At 43.3% G+C, this 17,922-nt stretch overlaps 1 protein-coding gene across 1 annotated transcript; it reads right to left on the bottom strand.

The window, feature by feature from the left end:
• Positions 1-994: 994 nt before the first annotated feature.
• On the bottom strand, positions 995-9,579 carry LOC121403001. The gene is made up of 2 exons (XM_041590127.1): positions 8,406-9,579; positions 995-2,795 (listed from the first exon to the last, which is right to left on the bottom strand). The coding sequence occupies exons 1-2, from the start codon at positions 8,424-8,426 to the stop codon at positions 999-1,001; spliced, it is 1,818 nt and encodes a 605-aa protein (XP_041446061.1). The 5' UTR covers positions 8,427-9,579; the 3' UTR covers positions 995-998.
• Positions 9,580-17,922: the final 8,343 nt, after the last annotated feature.

Genomic DNA, 17,922 nt, shown 5'->3' with positions numbered 1-17,922 from the left:
CAAACAAACTTTCCCACCAGGAAACCTTGGTGTCTTTATCTAAGGAAGTGGCAATTGCTTTTATCTTGTTCTGGTCGTGGACAAGTTGGATGGTGGCCTGCTTCTCGGACTCATGGAGTTTCTGAAGTATTTCTTCCTCTCGATTAAAATTCAGAAGGAGATTTTTAAGTTCTTTGCCGAAACCCAGAGGAATCTTTTGGAGTCTCACAGGAACGTCCGGGCGGATGTCAAGCCTCTTTTCGGGGGTGATCGGTGTTCTTCCTTGTTGCTCTGTGACATCTAATCCTAAAACGGGACTAAGAGTACAATACACAGCGGGAGGAAGTTCTCCCCTCACAGTACAGTTAGTTCCATAAATGATAAAGGTTGCATTGTTCCCTTGGTACCAACACCAATATCCCTGCCCTAAGTATACCAAATGAGAGGACGGCATTGGGTTAGTCTTCATCTCACAGGACCCCTCGGAGTTCCAACACTGGTGTCGAAGCACCCGATCCTGATTACCCTGACAGAGGATCGCATCCTCTTTCCTCCAGCATCCCTCCACATTAACTAGATAGGGATGACCTCTCTCATAAGTGAGGACTTCCGAGGGGAGCTGAGGATGAAACACTGTTTTATTACCTACAACCACCCCTAGGTTGACGGCACTGTATCCCTGTAATAACTGACCAGATACAGGTGCCAATGACGAGGCGGTACAAGTGAGGTTCCGACACCCGTGCCATTGGACCACCCACCAATTCGTGTGATTGAGTGCAAATTGGGAAATAAATGGACTTACCCGTTGGCGGAGGTTGAATGGGAAGTGGCCTCCGTGCAAAGATGATACAATATGTTTAAGGTTATCCGAGAGCTCACCTTGGACCTGCGTACATGCCAGAGCCAGCTGTACTCTATCCTGTACCTCCAAAAGCCCCATGACGAGCCGTCTAAACTTTTCTCGCAGAGCAGAAGATAGAGAGGTAGTGGCATCTATATGTGAGTGCTGCAAACCTTCAAGGATGGTTTACATCCAGCTGAGTATTGAATCCTTCTCCGGCATGTCGCGCAACATTCCCAAGCTTACTCCTCAGAACTTCCATATCCATAGTGTTCAGGACTCCCACTCCCAGGGCACCCCCACCAAGTCCCATGGATACCAAATCTCTCTTCCTCCGGAATTTCCTGCGTCGAGGGTCGTCTTTCCTAACCTCTTGCCCCGCCTCTATCCATCCTTTCATCATATCAATTTGGTTCTGAATAAACTCCCCATATCTGTGATCCCAATGATCCACTCTGAAATCCTCCATGGAAATCCTCCAGGTGAAAAGAATGAACTTTGCCCCTGTGATGATTTTCCATGGGGATGACAGTTGAGGGGCTACTGGATCGGCCAATTGATGGATAGGGGCGTTGCAAGAGTCTGAATGCGGTTTAACTGGTTGAAGACCTTCTGTTTCATAGGGGATCCTCACCACGGTTACACATACTTGCCCCCTTCCTTCGAATGGATACCATTGTTCACTTTCTCCAGTCTGCAACACTAGTTTTCCTATAGGTTTGGATTTGGACAGATAGGCCCACTGTGTAAAAGTCCAGCACCCTTCATCTACAGTCTCACAAAAAGGCCATTTGAACGGACCATCTATATTGATGTCAAAGTTAATATCCCTGCCACTGGGGTCTTTCCAATCAGAAGACACGTACCTATTCCGGTATTCCTCAGTCATAGGGGTACCATCCATCCATATATTTACTGTAGGGGTATCTACCCCGTTACACACCAGATCCCAACGCCAGGGATTGGTGTCTGACATTACCATTTGTGTATCCTGATCCCAATGAGCATAGGTGACAAAATAGTACCCTGCCACCTCTTGCACACAGTTGTCCCTCATGATTGTAATCATGAAGGACCGTATGGATGGGGATCCCTTTAACTGAGTATACCTCGGGTCCTTGGCATCGGTCCGTACCTGTAAAACTGTCGCCCTGTATAGACCTTCCATCTCTCCCGGACTGGTCTGGTCATTCCATAGGACCTGACCAGAGTTGCTGCAGTTTAACTTTAACATTATTACACTGGTTCGCAAATAGTCTGTGGACACATGACCATGAACGTAACTGGATTCCCTAGTGATAATCATCTGGGAATCCCTCAACATGCAATAAGCTTTAAGGGTACCTTTTACTGGAATGGGTCTATCAAAATATGTCTTTACCCTTAACCCATCATGGCTATCCCTCTTTGTGAAGGTAGCCTGAAGGATAAACCAACCGCTATATTCTGCCCCAGTGACATCTTCAGGACTCAGAACTCCTTCTTTGGTACACAACACCGTTGTATTATTGACTTCCACCTTCTTATAAGGGTGTAAGTGCGGGTCTCTAGATACCCATCTAAAAGATTTAATAGGTATTGGTTCTGAATCCTGAAAATGTCTAAACTCCTTGAGGCAGAGGGCATGTAAGTCATGTTGTATGGCAGACACATTCTCCACAGGGGTATAATGTTGGATTACACCTCTGTCAAAACCCTCTCTCTGGAAACCATACAGATACCACTGCCCTGGTGTAAAAGTAGAGTTCTCGTATGGTTTCAGGATCTTGCCACCCAAACACTCCACCATTAAAAGACTGGGTTCATTAAGTGGTATGTTAGTCATACCATGAATTGCTTCCAGACCCTTCCCTGAATAGGCCGAGCCTGCCACCAACATGCTTACCACCAGTATCACAAGCTGCAGACGTATTCCGTTCGGAAGATCCCTATCCTGGCAATTATGTCCCATGGAGAGTCTCCCTTGTCTGTTCTGTAGAGTATTAGAGACAAGGTATTAAATATTATGGATTCCACATCGACCCCCCCCCAATCCTCCCCCTTTTCACCCAGCTCTCAGTGCATCTATGTTATTGAGTTGGGGAGGCTCGGGTGGCCTTGGCCTGGTCGATGTGGACCCACAAAACCTCCTGACTTCTACGCGACTTTTTCTTATTAGTCATTGGCCTTTGCACCTTTAACATGGTATTGCCCATTACTTCTAGGACCCGATAGGGACCTTCCCAGTTTGCGTCCCACGGACCAACATGCCGGAAGACCTTTACCATTACCATTTTTCCTACAGAGGGCATTGGCGTTTCCCCCTGTAGATACGGTTTGTGCAACCGTATTGCTGCGTAAGGCAGTAACTCCTTCAGGTTCTGCTGAACCTGTTGGAGAAACAGGTCTCTGGCGATGGCATTTTTTATGGGTTCAGAAACCAAGGGCTCATTAGGTAGGCATAAGGGCATTTTACGTCCGGTCATTATTTCAAACGGGGTTATACCGGTACTGGTGGCTTCAGTGGCTCGGATGCCCATTAGTACTGCTGGAAGAGAGGTTACCCAAGAGGAACCTTTCTCCAGTAGTTCTTTAGCCAGCCGTGTTTTTATGGTCCGATTCATCCGTTCCACAATTCCCGCTGACTGAGGATGGTAAGGCACATGAAATCTCTGTTTTATGGCTAAAAGACCACAGAGCGCCTTCATGACCTTACCCGTGAAATGAGTTCCTCTGTCTGATTCTATCACTCTGGGGATACCCCATCGTGATAGAACCTGCTCCCAAAGGACACGGGCAGTGGTTGCCGCCGAATCATTGGTCGTGGGAATGGCTTCTACCCATTTGGAGAAGACATCCACTACCACCAGTGCGTAGCGACAATTGCGACTACCGGCTGGTAAAGGTCCAATAAAATCGATTTGGATTGCGGACCATGGACCATCTGCAGGCGGGACCCGCTGCAACACCGGCTTCAGAGCTGGGGCCCTGGGGTTAACCTGAGCACACACCAGACACTGCTGAGTAACTTCCTCTACCGTATTGGACATCCCCGGCCAGTATAATTTATCTTTCAAGAAAGACAGGAGCTTATTCCGGCCGAGATGTCCAAAGAGTTGGTGGTTCAATCTGGTCAGTTCTGCTTGTAGATGTTGTGGAACCACTGGAAGAGGAAGCTGCTGGGTACCGGTATCATAACACAAAATACCCTGTTGCAATGACCAAGGATGTTGAGTTGTTTTGAGGTGTGTCATTAGAAGAGGATCTTTGGCTTGTTCCTCTTCAAATGACACTGGACCATCCTTCAGATGGGATCTTATTGCAATCCGGTGTGTGGGTAACTGTTCAGTGTCTGGTTCCCGAAGGGTCCCAGACACTGCTGCTAATTTTGCCATCTCATCTACCTTGTTATTCCCCACTATCAACGGTTCATCCCCTTTTTGATGCGCCAGGATTTTGATGATTGCTGCTTCTGCTGTGTGTGTCGTAACCCAATCCCACAGTTCCTTCAGGACCGATACATGAGCCAGAGGTTTGTTTTGACTGTCTACAAATCCTCGCCTCTTCCATATGTCCAGGTGCAGGGTGAGGGAGCGAACTACATATGAACTGTCACTATATATAGTTCGCTTCCCCGAGGGCTGAAGAAGTAAAGCTTCCTTGACAGCCTCCAGTTCTGCTCTCTGTGCTGACATGTGACCGGGTAACTTGACAAGACTCTGAGTACCTGTGGTCTCATCTAGCACAGCAAAACCTGTGACATAGGTTCCCTCCAGGTAGAAACGAGAGCCATCAACAAAGATGACCCTATCTTCTGGATGTCGATTGGTCCTGAACATCTGTGGTACACTGGTTTGCATTGGTTGGCCACAGTCATGTTCGGTTCCAGTGGTGTTCAGTAACTGGGACAGAACATATTTAGCTTTGTGGTTCACCTGCAGATTCCGGCCACTAAGATCCATAATCCACCTACCGAATCTCTGTTGAGAGACTCCAGGTAGTGTATCACGGAGCAAAAGGGCCAATGGAGAATGTGGAGTCTGCAAGGTGAGTGGCCTGAAACCTACAATATGCTCAGTGGTCTTAACAGCATAATGTATGGCTGCCAGTTGTTTGGCACACTCATCGAACCCCCGTTCGACAGGCGAAAGCAACCTGGAGAAGTATCTGGTTTCATACCCTACCTTCTGTAGAAGGACCACTGCGATAGACTCCGTCCCCGCATGCGCCTGTACGGCCATTTCTCCATCGGGATGTGGAATAGCCAGTACAGGTGCCGAGGAGAGATCTCTTTTCAAAACAGAAAAAGCCTCTTCCTGCGCATCGGACCAACCTTCGATTGAGGGTTCTTCTCCTCGTAAGATTTCATAGAGAGGTCTTGCTTTAGCAGTGAAATCCTCTATGAACTCCCTCATGAAATTGGCTACCCCCAGAAATTTTCTCAAATCCTGAAGAGTGCCTGGCCTAGGTAACTTTACCATGGCTTCCACACGGGCTGCCATGATTCCTTTGGCTCCAAAAGAAATTTGGACCCCTAAGAAAGTCACCTCTGCTCTAGCCAAATTTGCCTTGTGGGGGCTCAACTTGAGTCCTGACTTGGCCAGAAGTCCCAATAGCTCCCTCAGCAGAACCAAGTGTTCCTCCATGGTTTCCGTATGCAGGAGCAAGTCGTCCACATATTGTAACAGACATTCGGGCCGCGAAAACACACTCAGCACCGCTGCCAATGCCTGGTGAAAATATGTGGGACTGCTATGAAACCCCTGAGGAAGTACAGCAAACATGTACTGTTTGTCTCCCACCGTGAAGGCAAATTTGTATCTGCAATTCTCGGTTAATTCGATGGAGAAAAACCCATTGGCAACATCTAAGGTCGAGAACACGTGGCTTTTGCCACTTATTCTGGCCATGATGTCGGGAGTCTGTGCCACTACAGGGGCTGACATAGGGGTGTACTTATTAAGGACCCGGAGGTCTATGGTAAGCCTCCATGTGTTTGTGTCCTTCTTCTTAACTGGCCAGAGGGGATTATTGCATTTTGAATTTCCTTCAATGACCACACCCCTAATCTTCAGTTCCTGAACTGTGTCCATGATCGAATGAGTGGCTTCTGATGGAAATCTGTATTGGCGTTGAGGTGGAGGGTCTGGACCTTGTATGTCCACCTGAACGCCAACCAGTCTACCACAGTCATTTTTGCTCTGGGCCCACAGATCGGGATTCTCGTATACAATAGGCTCCAGGTCCGCGTTATGCGAGACATCCGGCCATTTGTGTTCGAGTATATCAGTTCCCTTATCTACTGCTGGCAAGGGTGGTCCCAAACACTGGCGTTGTATTACAAACACCTTGGATCGTTTGGGGCCCTTCCATACCATACAGTTTACCAGATCCAGGATCCACCCATTCTGTGTCATCACGTCCGTTCCGATGATGTTATCAGAGCCGGGGTAGTACCACATTGGGATCTTAAGAGTCATGTATCTGGCAATCTGAATGGTTACTTCATCAATTCTGTGGGCCCTCACCCCCCCTTGTTGGTGATCAAATCCGATCACCACACACTGAGGGCTATTGGGGTGTAAATCATGTTTGACATTGGTAATGGAAATTTCCGCACCAGTGTCCAGCATGATTTTTGTGTCCTGATCTTTTATGGTGGCTGTAATGTGGGGTCTCCCTGAAGAATCCAGTATAATAGGACATACTGGAGCCAGCTCTTTAGGGAGCCCTAACTTTCAATCGATATCTACCAGACTCCCAGTAGGTACCTGTGAGGTACATACTGCTACTTGTGAGTTCTTGCTCTGATCCTTCGGTATGGATTCATTTGATTCCATAACCTCTGGGGTATTCACAATAGCCACCCGTTTTGGTGATTGGCTATGTAAATATCCCAGGTCTGTATCCACATGTTCCCCTAATGAGTTGTAATAATTAGGTTTCAGCTTGAAACCATTATTATTGCCCGTCTTCTGAGGGATAGTGCGACTCCTTAGCCATTGCGGACAATTCCTTTTCATGTGTCCGGTTTGTAGACAGAAAAGCAACGAATGCTCCCTGTCCGTTCAAATGGCGGGGCCGTGGGGCGAGCATTTGAGGTGAATTTGTTGTGCGGTACCCGTTCATCTTGCGAATTAACGTGTACTGGCACACGCTCCCTAACTTTAACAAATTTCTTATTGTGCAGTATATCCTGTCTGTACTGCTCAATAATTATGGCCGCATCCGCAAGGGAAGGTTCCTTGGCTGCGCTTAACCTGATTGCAGTATCAAGATATGGGAACTTTTCCACAAACATGCGGACCATGCCTTGTGGGATTCCCATACCCTGATCTTTAGTAACCCTTCTGTACATCGCTTCAAACCGACTACACAGAGACAAAGGTTCGTCCTGTATAGTGGGCTTGAATTTTGACAGAATATCTGGAGTGACGTCCCAATGCCCTGTTGCCAGTTTCATGAGAATGGAGAGTCTTTCTTCCTTATCATAATACTGTCCATTCATTGGTTGTGTCCTCCCTGTTACCTCATACCTTTGGTTAAAGTGTGTAGGTAACCAAAGTTTAAACAACTCCATGCGATATTTAGGAGCCACTGAATACTTGTTACAATGACCCTCAAAAAGATCACATGAAGTAAATGGATCAACATTAGGATCATATTTTGGGATCTCCTTGCAGATCCGCAACAGGAAATTTATCCTTTCCATACTGGAATGGTTAGGATATACCTCTTCCTGTCTATCCGGACGAGTTGGCGGATTGGAAGTGGAAAATGGCCATCCACTCTCCTGTCCCCAACTGTTGTCCTGTTCCTGGAAGCGGTCGTTCCATCTGTTCTCCCCGGGTGTCGGAGTGAACTGTAGCGACCGTTCCACCTGTCCCCTAGTGTCTATTGCCTCGGATCTTTGATCATTGGGAGACCTTGGCGCTATCGCCGCTGTCTCCCCCTGTGCCGTTCCCGAAACACAAACCTGTTTCGTGGGCACCGTGCTATTAGCACCAGGCCGCGACAGATTGACAATTACCTGCTGCAAATCCGCAATGATTTGTGTTTTTGCAGCCAGATCCTGTCGCAACTGAACAATCACAGCATCAGTAGATACTGCATTGTTCCTCAACTGATTGATTTCAGTGTACAGTCCGAGCAATTCTTTGTCCATGTCAGAGTAGAGGCTCTCTTTGTCCGAGAGCCTAGACTCCAACACACAAATTTCCCTGCCCCTCTCCACTGTACACTGGATTTTCTCTTGCACCTGCGTCTCTAGCGCATGTATTTTTGCTATATTTTCTACACAACAATTGCAATGAAAGTTTAGTGCATTTGAAACCTCCCCTGCCTTTCTATTGCTAGCTAGTGTCTCCATGTGTTCTGGCTTCCAAATGATATCCTCAAAGGTGTAAACCAATTTAGCTAACATTTGGAGGCGTTTGTTAGTTTTATTAAAGACACCCCTACTGATACAATTCTTATCATGAGCATATGCCTGGTCCAACAAAGCAGACCATAGCAGCTCAGTAGATTTGTATGCGTTGGGTATTATGGGATTAAAAGTGCTGTGTTTACTCAAGTGTTGAAGTGTGGAAAAAGTCATACTCACTTTTGGTTGAGATGTCATCATTCAATCGGTGCTAACCTTTGTCCTTGCTGCTTGTAGAAGGTCCTTTAACTTCCGGAACGCCTTTCTCCCTACCAGACTAGACTTTTATCCTGCTCCGATAACGATGGATCTCTTCTCGTGACGTGATTTTTCCTTTCAGCAATGCGTACGCGTCCGTGAAAGGTAATCAAAAATAAATAAAAATTTTTAGTAACAGATAGATTATAGATTCTCTGCTTAAGCGTGATTTACGTTTGGTACTAAACTATAACTCGCGTTACCTGTCCGAATTATCAGGGCAGACATTCAACCTTGTCTCTACCGCCTGATAATCAAAGTATAACCGATCCCTAGCCTCAAAACCGAACGCAGAAATAACGATATATGCAGGGGCCGCTGGCTCGCCAATGTTAAGGGGGTGTATCCGTTATCGCTGTTTATGTAGATGTTCGATACTTAACTCCGCCTATTTATTCCTTAAAGAACTACTCTTAATTGGCCTTTCACTATGTACGCTATATACTGTACTGTACTAACTATCTGCGTGCGATTACTACTCTACTTACCATAATAACAAACACACCACAGAAGTTACAAATAACACAATATATTTAATACGACACTCAACAATAAAAACAGTAACTATCTCTAATGCAGATATACCAATTACACAACATAAAACAACTAAATGGAACAATCCTCATTTACACTAACAATCCCCAAAATTCACCCATAATCTAACTACACATACACAATCACACATGATATAATTGCCCGCCCTTCCTGGTGCTAAACTTTCCCTGAACCAACAAAAGGGAGTTGGGGTACAGGGGATAGGGATCGTTGGTGGGATAATAGGGGTTTGGGTGGGATAGCAGGGGTTTGATCAGCAGGGGTTAATGGAGTAGGGGTTTGATGGGAATGGGAGTTAGTGGGATCGTTGGTGGGATAGCAGGGGTTTGAATGGATGGGATTCGTTGGTGGGATAGCAGTAGGGGTTAATGGGATTCGTTGGTGGGATAGTAGGGGTTGATATACTCAGCCAGGTTTAAATGCTCGTTGTCCAGGGGGGTGATGTTCTCCGGGCGATGCACACAAGAAGAAGAGACCGAGTGCAGCTGCGCTGGGCCTTTTAAACCCTGCTCAGTCCTGCCCAGCAGCATGCACACGCCCCTCCTCCGACACACACACTACTCTAACATGTGGGCCGGCATGTGATAGGAGGATCAAAGCAGATCCTCCGGCCAGACCTTGCCTGGCTTTCCCTCCCTGCTGGGAGGCAGGGAGGGGTTGGGGGGATGGGACCCATCCTTCCCTTACAGACATATAGTGACATCATGGGGCAGGGGCACATTTACTTAGCTCGAGTGAAGGAATAGAATAAAAAATACTTTTTTTAATTTCGAAGTATTTTTTTGGCTACTTCGACCATTGAATTGGCTACTTCGACCTTCGACTATGACTTTGAATCAAACGATTCGAACTAAAAATCGTTCGACTATTCGACCATTCGATAGTTGAAGTACTGTCTCTTTAAAAAAAACTTCGACCACCTACTTCGCCACCTAAAACCCACCGAGCATCAATGTTAGCCTATGGCTAACTCTTTTGCATGTACAGCTCTATCATACAGAAAGTTTATTATGTTTAATGCTTTATGAAAAATATCATTATAAAATGTTGCTTTGGAAAGTACACTGTCTTCCAAAAGGGTGACTCTGCAAGATCCAAGGTGCGGGGCTCTACATCACCTCCTAGCCAGACTTCTAAACTGGAAGTTCTAAAACTGTGGTTCTAAAGCCAATTTGTCAGCTTGTCTTTAGTTTAGATTCCAGGAGAGGGTGCCTGTGGACAGTGTTACTTCTTCGGCGTAATTTATTTCTGTAAGAGCAGGCAAGCGGTGAAGGAATGCATGCACTACAAACCTATCTGCTCTGGTTTTGTAATGCATGCACTTCTGAAGGGTCTTAGATGGTTTTTAGATTTATGGCTGACCAGCGTGCTGCCTTAATGCTCCCAGCACTTTCAGAGATAAAGCAAGACAGGAATAACACAAGGGACTAAAAAAATCCTCCGTAAAGTTGCAGGAACTAACTTTAGGTTTAGAAGTCAAGGAGGAGATGTGGAGCGATGCTCCTTGGATCTCTCACCCTTTCGCCTTTTGGGAAGGCATTGTACACCCGGAAGCAGTTTTTTTTATAATGGTATCTTTGATAAAGCATTTTGTGACTCTAGTCAAGCAAAATTAACTTTAATTACACTGTATACATTATTTGAATTTTGTTTCCTCCAATCTGGGATGTCATCATCATCATCATCATCATCATTTATTTATATAGCGCTGTCAAGATACGCAGTGCTTTCCCAATTATAGAAAGTAGGTAGGAGCCATTTAGTGGACACTGTTATTAAGGCGAACCTGATGTCCATCCCCATGCACTGGCTACATAATTAAATGGTTAAGAGAGTGAGGGGAATGTGGGGAGAGCAGTAACATCTAGGAAGAGCTGAATGGAAAGTTAAAGTATCTTTCTGCCCCACCTCTATGCCTAAGGCATAGAGGAGGGGCAGGCAATACTTGATTGACAGTTGAGTTTTTTTATATGTGTTTACAACAGCTATGAATGCTTCAATAAAAATAAAATTTTCATTTCATGTTTAATTTGAAAAGGGCTTTTATTATAAAGTTTTTTTATGTCTGGGTAACAGGTCCTCTTTAATTATAGTAAACTTTCTGCAGTATAGAACTGTAATGATACACTGGATTTTTAACAAACAAAATTTAGTGTTAAGTTGGGTTGAAAAAGTCCATCGGGTTCAACCCCGCCAAATGAAACCAAGCGTCCATACATACACACACTCACACAAAGTGGAGTAACTATAGAGAAAGCAGACCCCACAGTGGCTGGGGGGCACATGGGCCCAGACTGAGGGGTTGGCTTCCTCTAAAGTATTAAAATTCCCCCTCAACGCCGCTCTCTTGTCCTTTATATTAACACACTCTGGCACCTTTGTGAGCATGCGGCAGGGTGGGCCGTGACCAGCAGAGCGGGAGAGGTAATGCGCACTTGACCCCTCGAAATTTTTTCCCGTTATTTGGCTATAATATCCTCTAATGTACTTGTAAGTGTAATCATGTCCCCATCACAAGCGTCTTTTTCTCCAGAGAAAACAACCCCAACTTCGACAGTCTGCAATCATAATTTAAGTCTTCCATCCCTCTAACCAGTTTAGTTGCATGTCTCTGCACTCTCTCCAGCTCATTTATATCTCTCCTAAGGACTGGGGTTCAAAACTGCACTGCATATTCCAGGTGATGCCTTATTAGGGACCTATAAAGAGGCAAAATTATGTTTTCATCCCTTGAGTTAATGCCCTTTTTTATGCAAGACAGCTCTTTATTTGATTTAATAGCTATAGTCATATTCGATCAGTAGCCTGTCAGCACCACCACCCGCATCTCCTGCCATGAGTGTGGTGGATACACCATAAAAGACCTCTTCAGCGGTAAATATACCCACACTGAGGCCCTGCAAGCATTCATCTATAACTCTTGTCTCTACCAAAAGTACACTCCGCGAAGACCGTTACCCCACCAGTCCTGTCCTCAGAGCCTGATTGGGAAGAGATGGAATTTAAATAAAGTGCCTGAGCGGTCTAAATACAGTCATGCCAGTTGTAATAAAGTAACTAAGTAACCGCACCTGTTGATGATGTGATGGTTCTGGGTTTTTTTGCACTATTTTATAAAGTATTTGATATTGTTGTGATAATGTGTATTTATAGTTTTCACCATTGTCTGGATGAAATGGTCTTTTCCCCCAGGCATATGTAGGGACCCATAGGTTTAGTATGTCCCGATGGCTTTAACTCCCTATACTTGCTAATCTCCCTAGTTGCTGGGCAGATGCCCATGTAATCATTTACATATTCCAATTATTGACCTACTGGCCTATGACCATTTTCTGCCACACTTTAAGATAGTGTCTGGTTAGGGATGGATCTTCCTCTTTGGCTTCTGGTTGCTGACCCAACTGGATATGTTTTCCATGGAGCCTGGGTACACCAAAGCACAGTAAAGCAATCCTGCCCTAGAGAGACCTGTACCTCTAGTGATAAGTCAAGGAGCAGTGACCCCATGAATGAATATTAACCAGTGACAGGTTAACTCTTAAATAGCATAGGAGCATGAGACAGAGAGGTTAATTAGTGTAATGTTTTTGACTATGAGGTTTAAACTGTTCATAAAGACACAGGAGATAATGGATCTGTATTTCTATCAGTCCAGCAAAACTTAAGATGGCTGCAGGACCTCCCACATCAACAAGTTACACACTGTTATGTATAAAGCATTATCATGTTATAGCGACACCTAGTGTGCGCCACATTATATTACAATTAGAACAAGCAGCTGTGCTTCAAAAAGGATTTGTAGTAGGGAGTAGCTCTCCCCTAGGCTCTGAGTCTGCCTAAAGTGAAGGGACCGCAGCTGGATAGGGAATTAGGCTTAGAATATTTCTCCTTGATCATTCCACTATATGGGATCCGGACCAGAATGGGGCATTCCATCCTAGTGGTGTACTACCCTAACTGCTTCCACATGGTGGCACATTGTGCTGTCTCTGTTTGACTATCCTGGCCTTATACGAAATGCGTCAGGATTTCTGAATGTTTTTAACTTGCTGAAATAAAGATTTTCGTTTTAATACACGAGTGGATCACAGTGCTTTCTGATTTTTCGTTTTCATGCCTTGTAACATTTGTAATACTGTATCTCTGTGGATCTGTAAGTACACTCTGTGGATCTGTAAGTACACCCTGTGGATCTTTTGTCTTGGACAATAAAAGTTATTTGTATGTTTTCTACAAGAACCCCCTGGCATACTTTTTACTTTTATGCACAGTAACCTATGAGAGTTATAGTGCCATTACACCCTACCTTCCTTAATTCCACTTAGTGAAGGCCCTCCCTTAAGTTCTGGAGTCAAATGTATCCCATGCTCTATTGCTTTAGCTGGACATTAACCCTTTTGGTCTAATATAGCCCAAAATAGTGTTACATGCTTTGTGAATAAAGGATTTTTAAAGTGGTTATTCACCTTTGAGTTAACTTTTAGTATGATGTAGAGAGTGATATTGTGAAACAATTTGCAATTATTTTCCATTTTTTATCATTTGTGGTTTTTGAGTTAGCTTTTTAATCAGAAGCTCTCCCATTTGCAATTTCAGCAATCTGGTTTCTGGGGTTCAAACAACCATGCATTCATTTTAATTAGAAATTGGAATATGAATAGGAGAGGGCCTGAATAGAAAGATGGGTTATTAAAAGTACCCCTATTTGAAAGCTGGAAAGAATCAGAAGAAGAAGAAGGCAAATAATGAAAAAAAAGCTATTTAAAAAATGTAGACCAATTGATAAGCTGCTTAGACTTTGCCCTTCATAACATACTAAAAGTTGTCTTAAATGTGAAACCCCCCTCCTTTGATGATGATATCCCGGAGAGTGCTTAATTAAAGGCTGCCTTAGCAGTTAAAATATAGAGTGGTGCATCTGGTGGCTAATTTATATTATTAAAGGAACAGTAACACCATGAAATGAAAGTGTTTTAAAGTAATTAAAATATAATCTACAGTTTTGTAATTTCCCTATGGAACCAATTTCCTGCAGCTGCTCTTCCTCTGCAGAATTGCCTTACGCTTCTTCTCCCCCTCCCGTTCTGATTGCCAGGCTCACCTCATAGAGCATAGTGCGCTTCTGCTATTTGACTCCCTCTCAGCCCCGCTTTAACTTAACTATTCAGGTCGTTCTCTCTGCCCCTGACTGTTCGCTCCGTGAAGATTCTCCCTCACATGCTGCCTCTCCAATGTTCTGTTTCGCTTAGCACGGTCCCTCTCCAGTCTTGATCCCCCTCCCAAGCATCTACCTTCTCAAGTTTCATTCTCTCTCCTCTTCTCAGCTCAGTCTGGCTTCCACCCTCGTGGTACCTCTCTGGTCTCCCTCCCGATTGCACCATCCCTCTCCGTCTCGCTCCCCCTCCCTTAAACTCACCGTCTCAAGTTTTGCTTTCCCTCCTATTTTCCTGGTCTCGATTTCTGTCCTTCTCTGTCTTTCCCCCTTTACCTATCTCCTTTACCTGCAACTCATCAACCATGCCAAAGAAGAAGGCAAGGGGCAGAATAAAGCTAAGGAATTTAAATAAAGGTACTTAGCCCCAAAAAGAAACTACAGGGAAACATAAGGAAAAAGCTTAAATAAGCAAGGAAGGGGGGGTGGGCAAAAGCATAACATACTAATAAGAGTTACATTGTAAGGCATTGTAAAGCACACAAAACTGTAGATTAAAATGTATAATGTACCTCCTACTGTAATCTATAAAGATATTAGTAGTCACCTCAGAGTTATGTGACCTGTATATGGTTACATAACTCCTTGGTGACTTAAAATATCTTTATTAATTACGGTAGGGGGTACATTAGCCAATATATAGTGTACTGTTTCCCTCCACTGGTATAACTTTTCTGTTTGCTTCAGAAACACTAATATAGATCGTAAAAACTAGCTGCTGTGTTGCCATAGGGGCAACCATTCGAGGCACAGGTTACATAGTAGATAACATATGCTCTCTGTAGAATATCATTATATTATCTGTTATCTGCTAAGTATAATGTGTTTTTACTTCTTTTTCAGCTTTAATGGCTGCCCTCATGGCTATACAGCAACCTAACTATAGTAGTCTTTTTAAAGCAAACATGGAGCTTTTACTAATGCAGTGCAACAGTATATTTTAATTCTTTTTAAACACATTTTTATACTGTTCTTTTAACATTCAGCGATGTCACAGCTGTGACGATGTGACGTCACTTCTGGCACCCAGTGCAGTGGGTCCTATACCTCTCACCCCCCCCCACTTCATCGCAGGCCACCCCCCGAAAAACATCCATCCTAGCATATCAGTCTTTGTATTATATCTATAATTGATTTTAACTTTGTAACAAATAATATATAAGCTCACATTACAATCTGGGAAATGTTTGCACTCATCATATATATTATACATATATTTATCATATGTATTTATCATATTTATATTTATTTGTATTGCAAGTTGTTGCATGATGTCAGATTTTAAAATAGTATATTGACAAATTTCATGGATTTACATACTGTCAGTAGTTATGTATTAATACTTTTTGGCCTGTGTGTATTTTGCGACGTAGATTATAATAGTGCTTCTGAGGAAGTGGCCTTAGGCCACAAAACATGGAAAGCATACCCCCCCCCCAAACATGTTTTTAATGCATATCAATAAAACTATTTATCTTACACCTCAACTCTCACCTGTCTTTACTGGGTAAAGTTTGAGTGGCAGTATCAAATCTGAACCATAATCTGTATAAAACGAGATGCATCATCTGAGAACAAAACATTTCTTTATTCAGTTATCCAGAGCTTTAGGGCTAGTCCACACGGGGAGATAGCGACAAAGCGCCGTGACAGTCGCCGCGACCGGCGCAGGCGACAGTTTTGTATGGGCGCCTATGTAAAAACGCCTGTGCTAACCACACGAGGCAATGCGCTTTTCAACAGTCGCCTGAAAAAGCCTGGCGAGGCATTTTCAGGCGACTGTTGAAAAGCGCATCGCCTCGTGTGGTTAGCACAGGCGTTTTTACATAGGCGCCCATACAAAACTGTCGCCTGCGCCGGTCGCGGCGACTGTCGCGGCGCTTTGTCGCCTCGACCGCAAACGCGTCGCTATCTCCCCGTGTGGAATAGCCCTTAAAATCAGATGACTTCAAGGGATTAGAGTCATTTAAACTAAATCTGGTCTAAGGCTTTGCTTATACAAAACGCCTGAATTCTGAAACTGGAAGCAAAAACATTGCAGAAAAATAAGGATTTCCATTTCGAGGGAATATTTTTAAACAGATAGGAACAACAGGTATTCTTTTTTGCTGTTGTTGTTTTGTTTTTCTGTTCCTTTAATTTAGAACTAATATTTTCCTACCATCTTGCTGACATTCCCTACATAGGGTTACATCACTACTGAATACCACATATTTTCCCCACTCCAATCCATCTGCTTGTAGCTCCAAAACAGACCTTGGATAAAAGAGGAAACAGCACACCGAGTAAAATGCTGGATGTGTCATTTTATCTTTTCTTATTGGGCAGATTCCCGCCGCTTGCTTTTTTGCTGCATGTTATGGCATCTTTCGATCAACTAACAAAGGGAGTCTTTTGAACACAGCATGCAGTCAGATTGTAGCAGTCTTCAAAGTTAGGAGAAAATCAGAAATATTGGCCTGTAGGTATTGTCTTTTTCTATACCTGTGGTCTTCATTATGTTTGTAACTCTAACTATATAGAAAAGCTTACAAACTTTTAAGGCTGTTGTAACAGTATGGTTTATTAGAAGGCAAATAGTTTCCTTTTCTTTTATTTAAGCCACATTTCTTAGGAGATAAGATTCTTGATGCCTGTATTTTTTTTCTCTGTTGTCCATGGTTATGATTTAAATTTCCTTGAAAATGTCAGTTAAGAATATATTAATTTGCCTTTGTAGCACATTTGCTTATGAAATCAACAGGGGTGCATATTGAGAAAAGGTCTTTCCTGTGGCAAAACTGGTAATCAAATCAAACATTTTAAAATAATTTCAGCATCATCTGTAGACAGAAAATTTTCTTAATAGAAGTTCCAGGTTAAATCTTATTAAATGTTTATGTCAACTAAAACTAAAATGTAAAACAAATCATACACTTATGGTTAATGGATCGTACAACATGGTAAAAATATAATTTCATCTTATACTAGTTAATTTGCATTCAGTTCAATACAAATAACCTGACAGGTGTTTTTTTTAGCAGGGGTTACACAGAATACAGTATGTGTTTTTTTTTGTACATGACCATATAATCAATCATCCATCTCAAGCCACTAGGGGGCAGACTTACTGAAGAACCAAGTGACCCTTGCTAACAAAAATTCGCCAAAACGACAATCCGCAGGTAAATTTTTTACTAAAAGGCTTAGAGGATAATTCACAAGTGAGAGAGCTCAGCGCTAACTAAGTTTTGCTCCCTTTCACCAGGTGAACAATCGTTACTCTGCAAATTCATCAAAGTGCAAACTTTCCAGTGTGTTACCCTTTTCACCAGACTCTGATTTGCCAGGTTATACCTGGCGAAATGATAAGATGAAGCTATATCTGATGTTTGAGTTTTTTTCATATTTTAATGTGGTCTTATGTTTAAAAGTTTTAACTGTTAAATGTATATTTTGGGTATATATATATATATAAAATATATAATATTACATTTTTTTTGTTACTATTTGAACCTCATTCCACATTTGTTTTAGGTTGGGTTCATGTCTAGAACAAAAGAGGTCTCTTTTGTATTTATTTTGAATCCTTGGACATTTAGGCTACTGCTTCAGAAATACAGACCAATGTGTTGACTGAAATTGAAAACTAAAATAAAAGGCTTAAGATGCAAGATGAGTACAGTAAAAAGT

The sequence above is a fragment of the Xenopus laevis genome, chromosome 4L, assembly GCF_017654675.1.
Source record: "Xenopus laevis strain J_2021 chromosome 4L, Xenopus_laevis_v10.1, whole genome shotgun sequence".
NCBI classification, from domain to species: domain Eukaryota; kingdom Metazoa; phylum Chordata; class Amphibia; order Anura; family Pipidae; genus Xenopus; species Xenopus laevis.
This window is presented reverse-complemented; position numbering and strand designations above follow the sequence as displayed.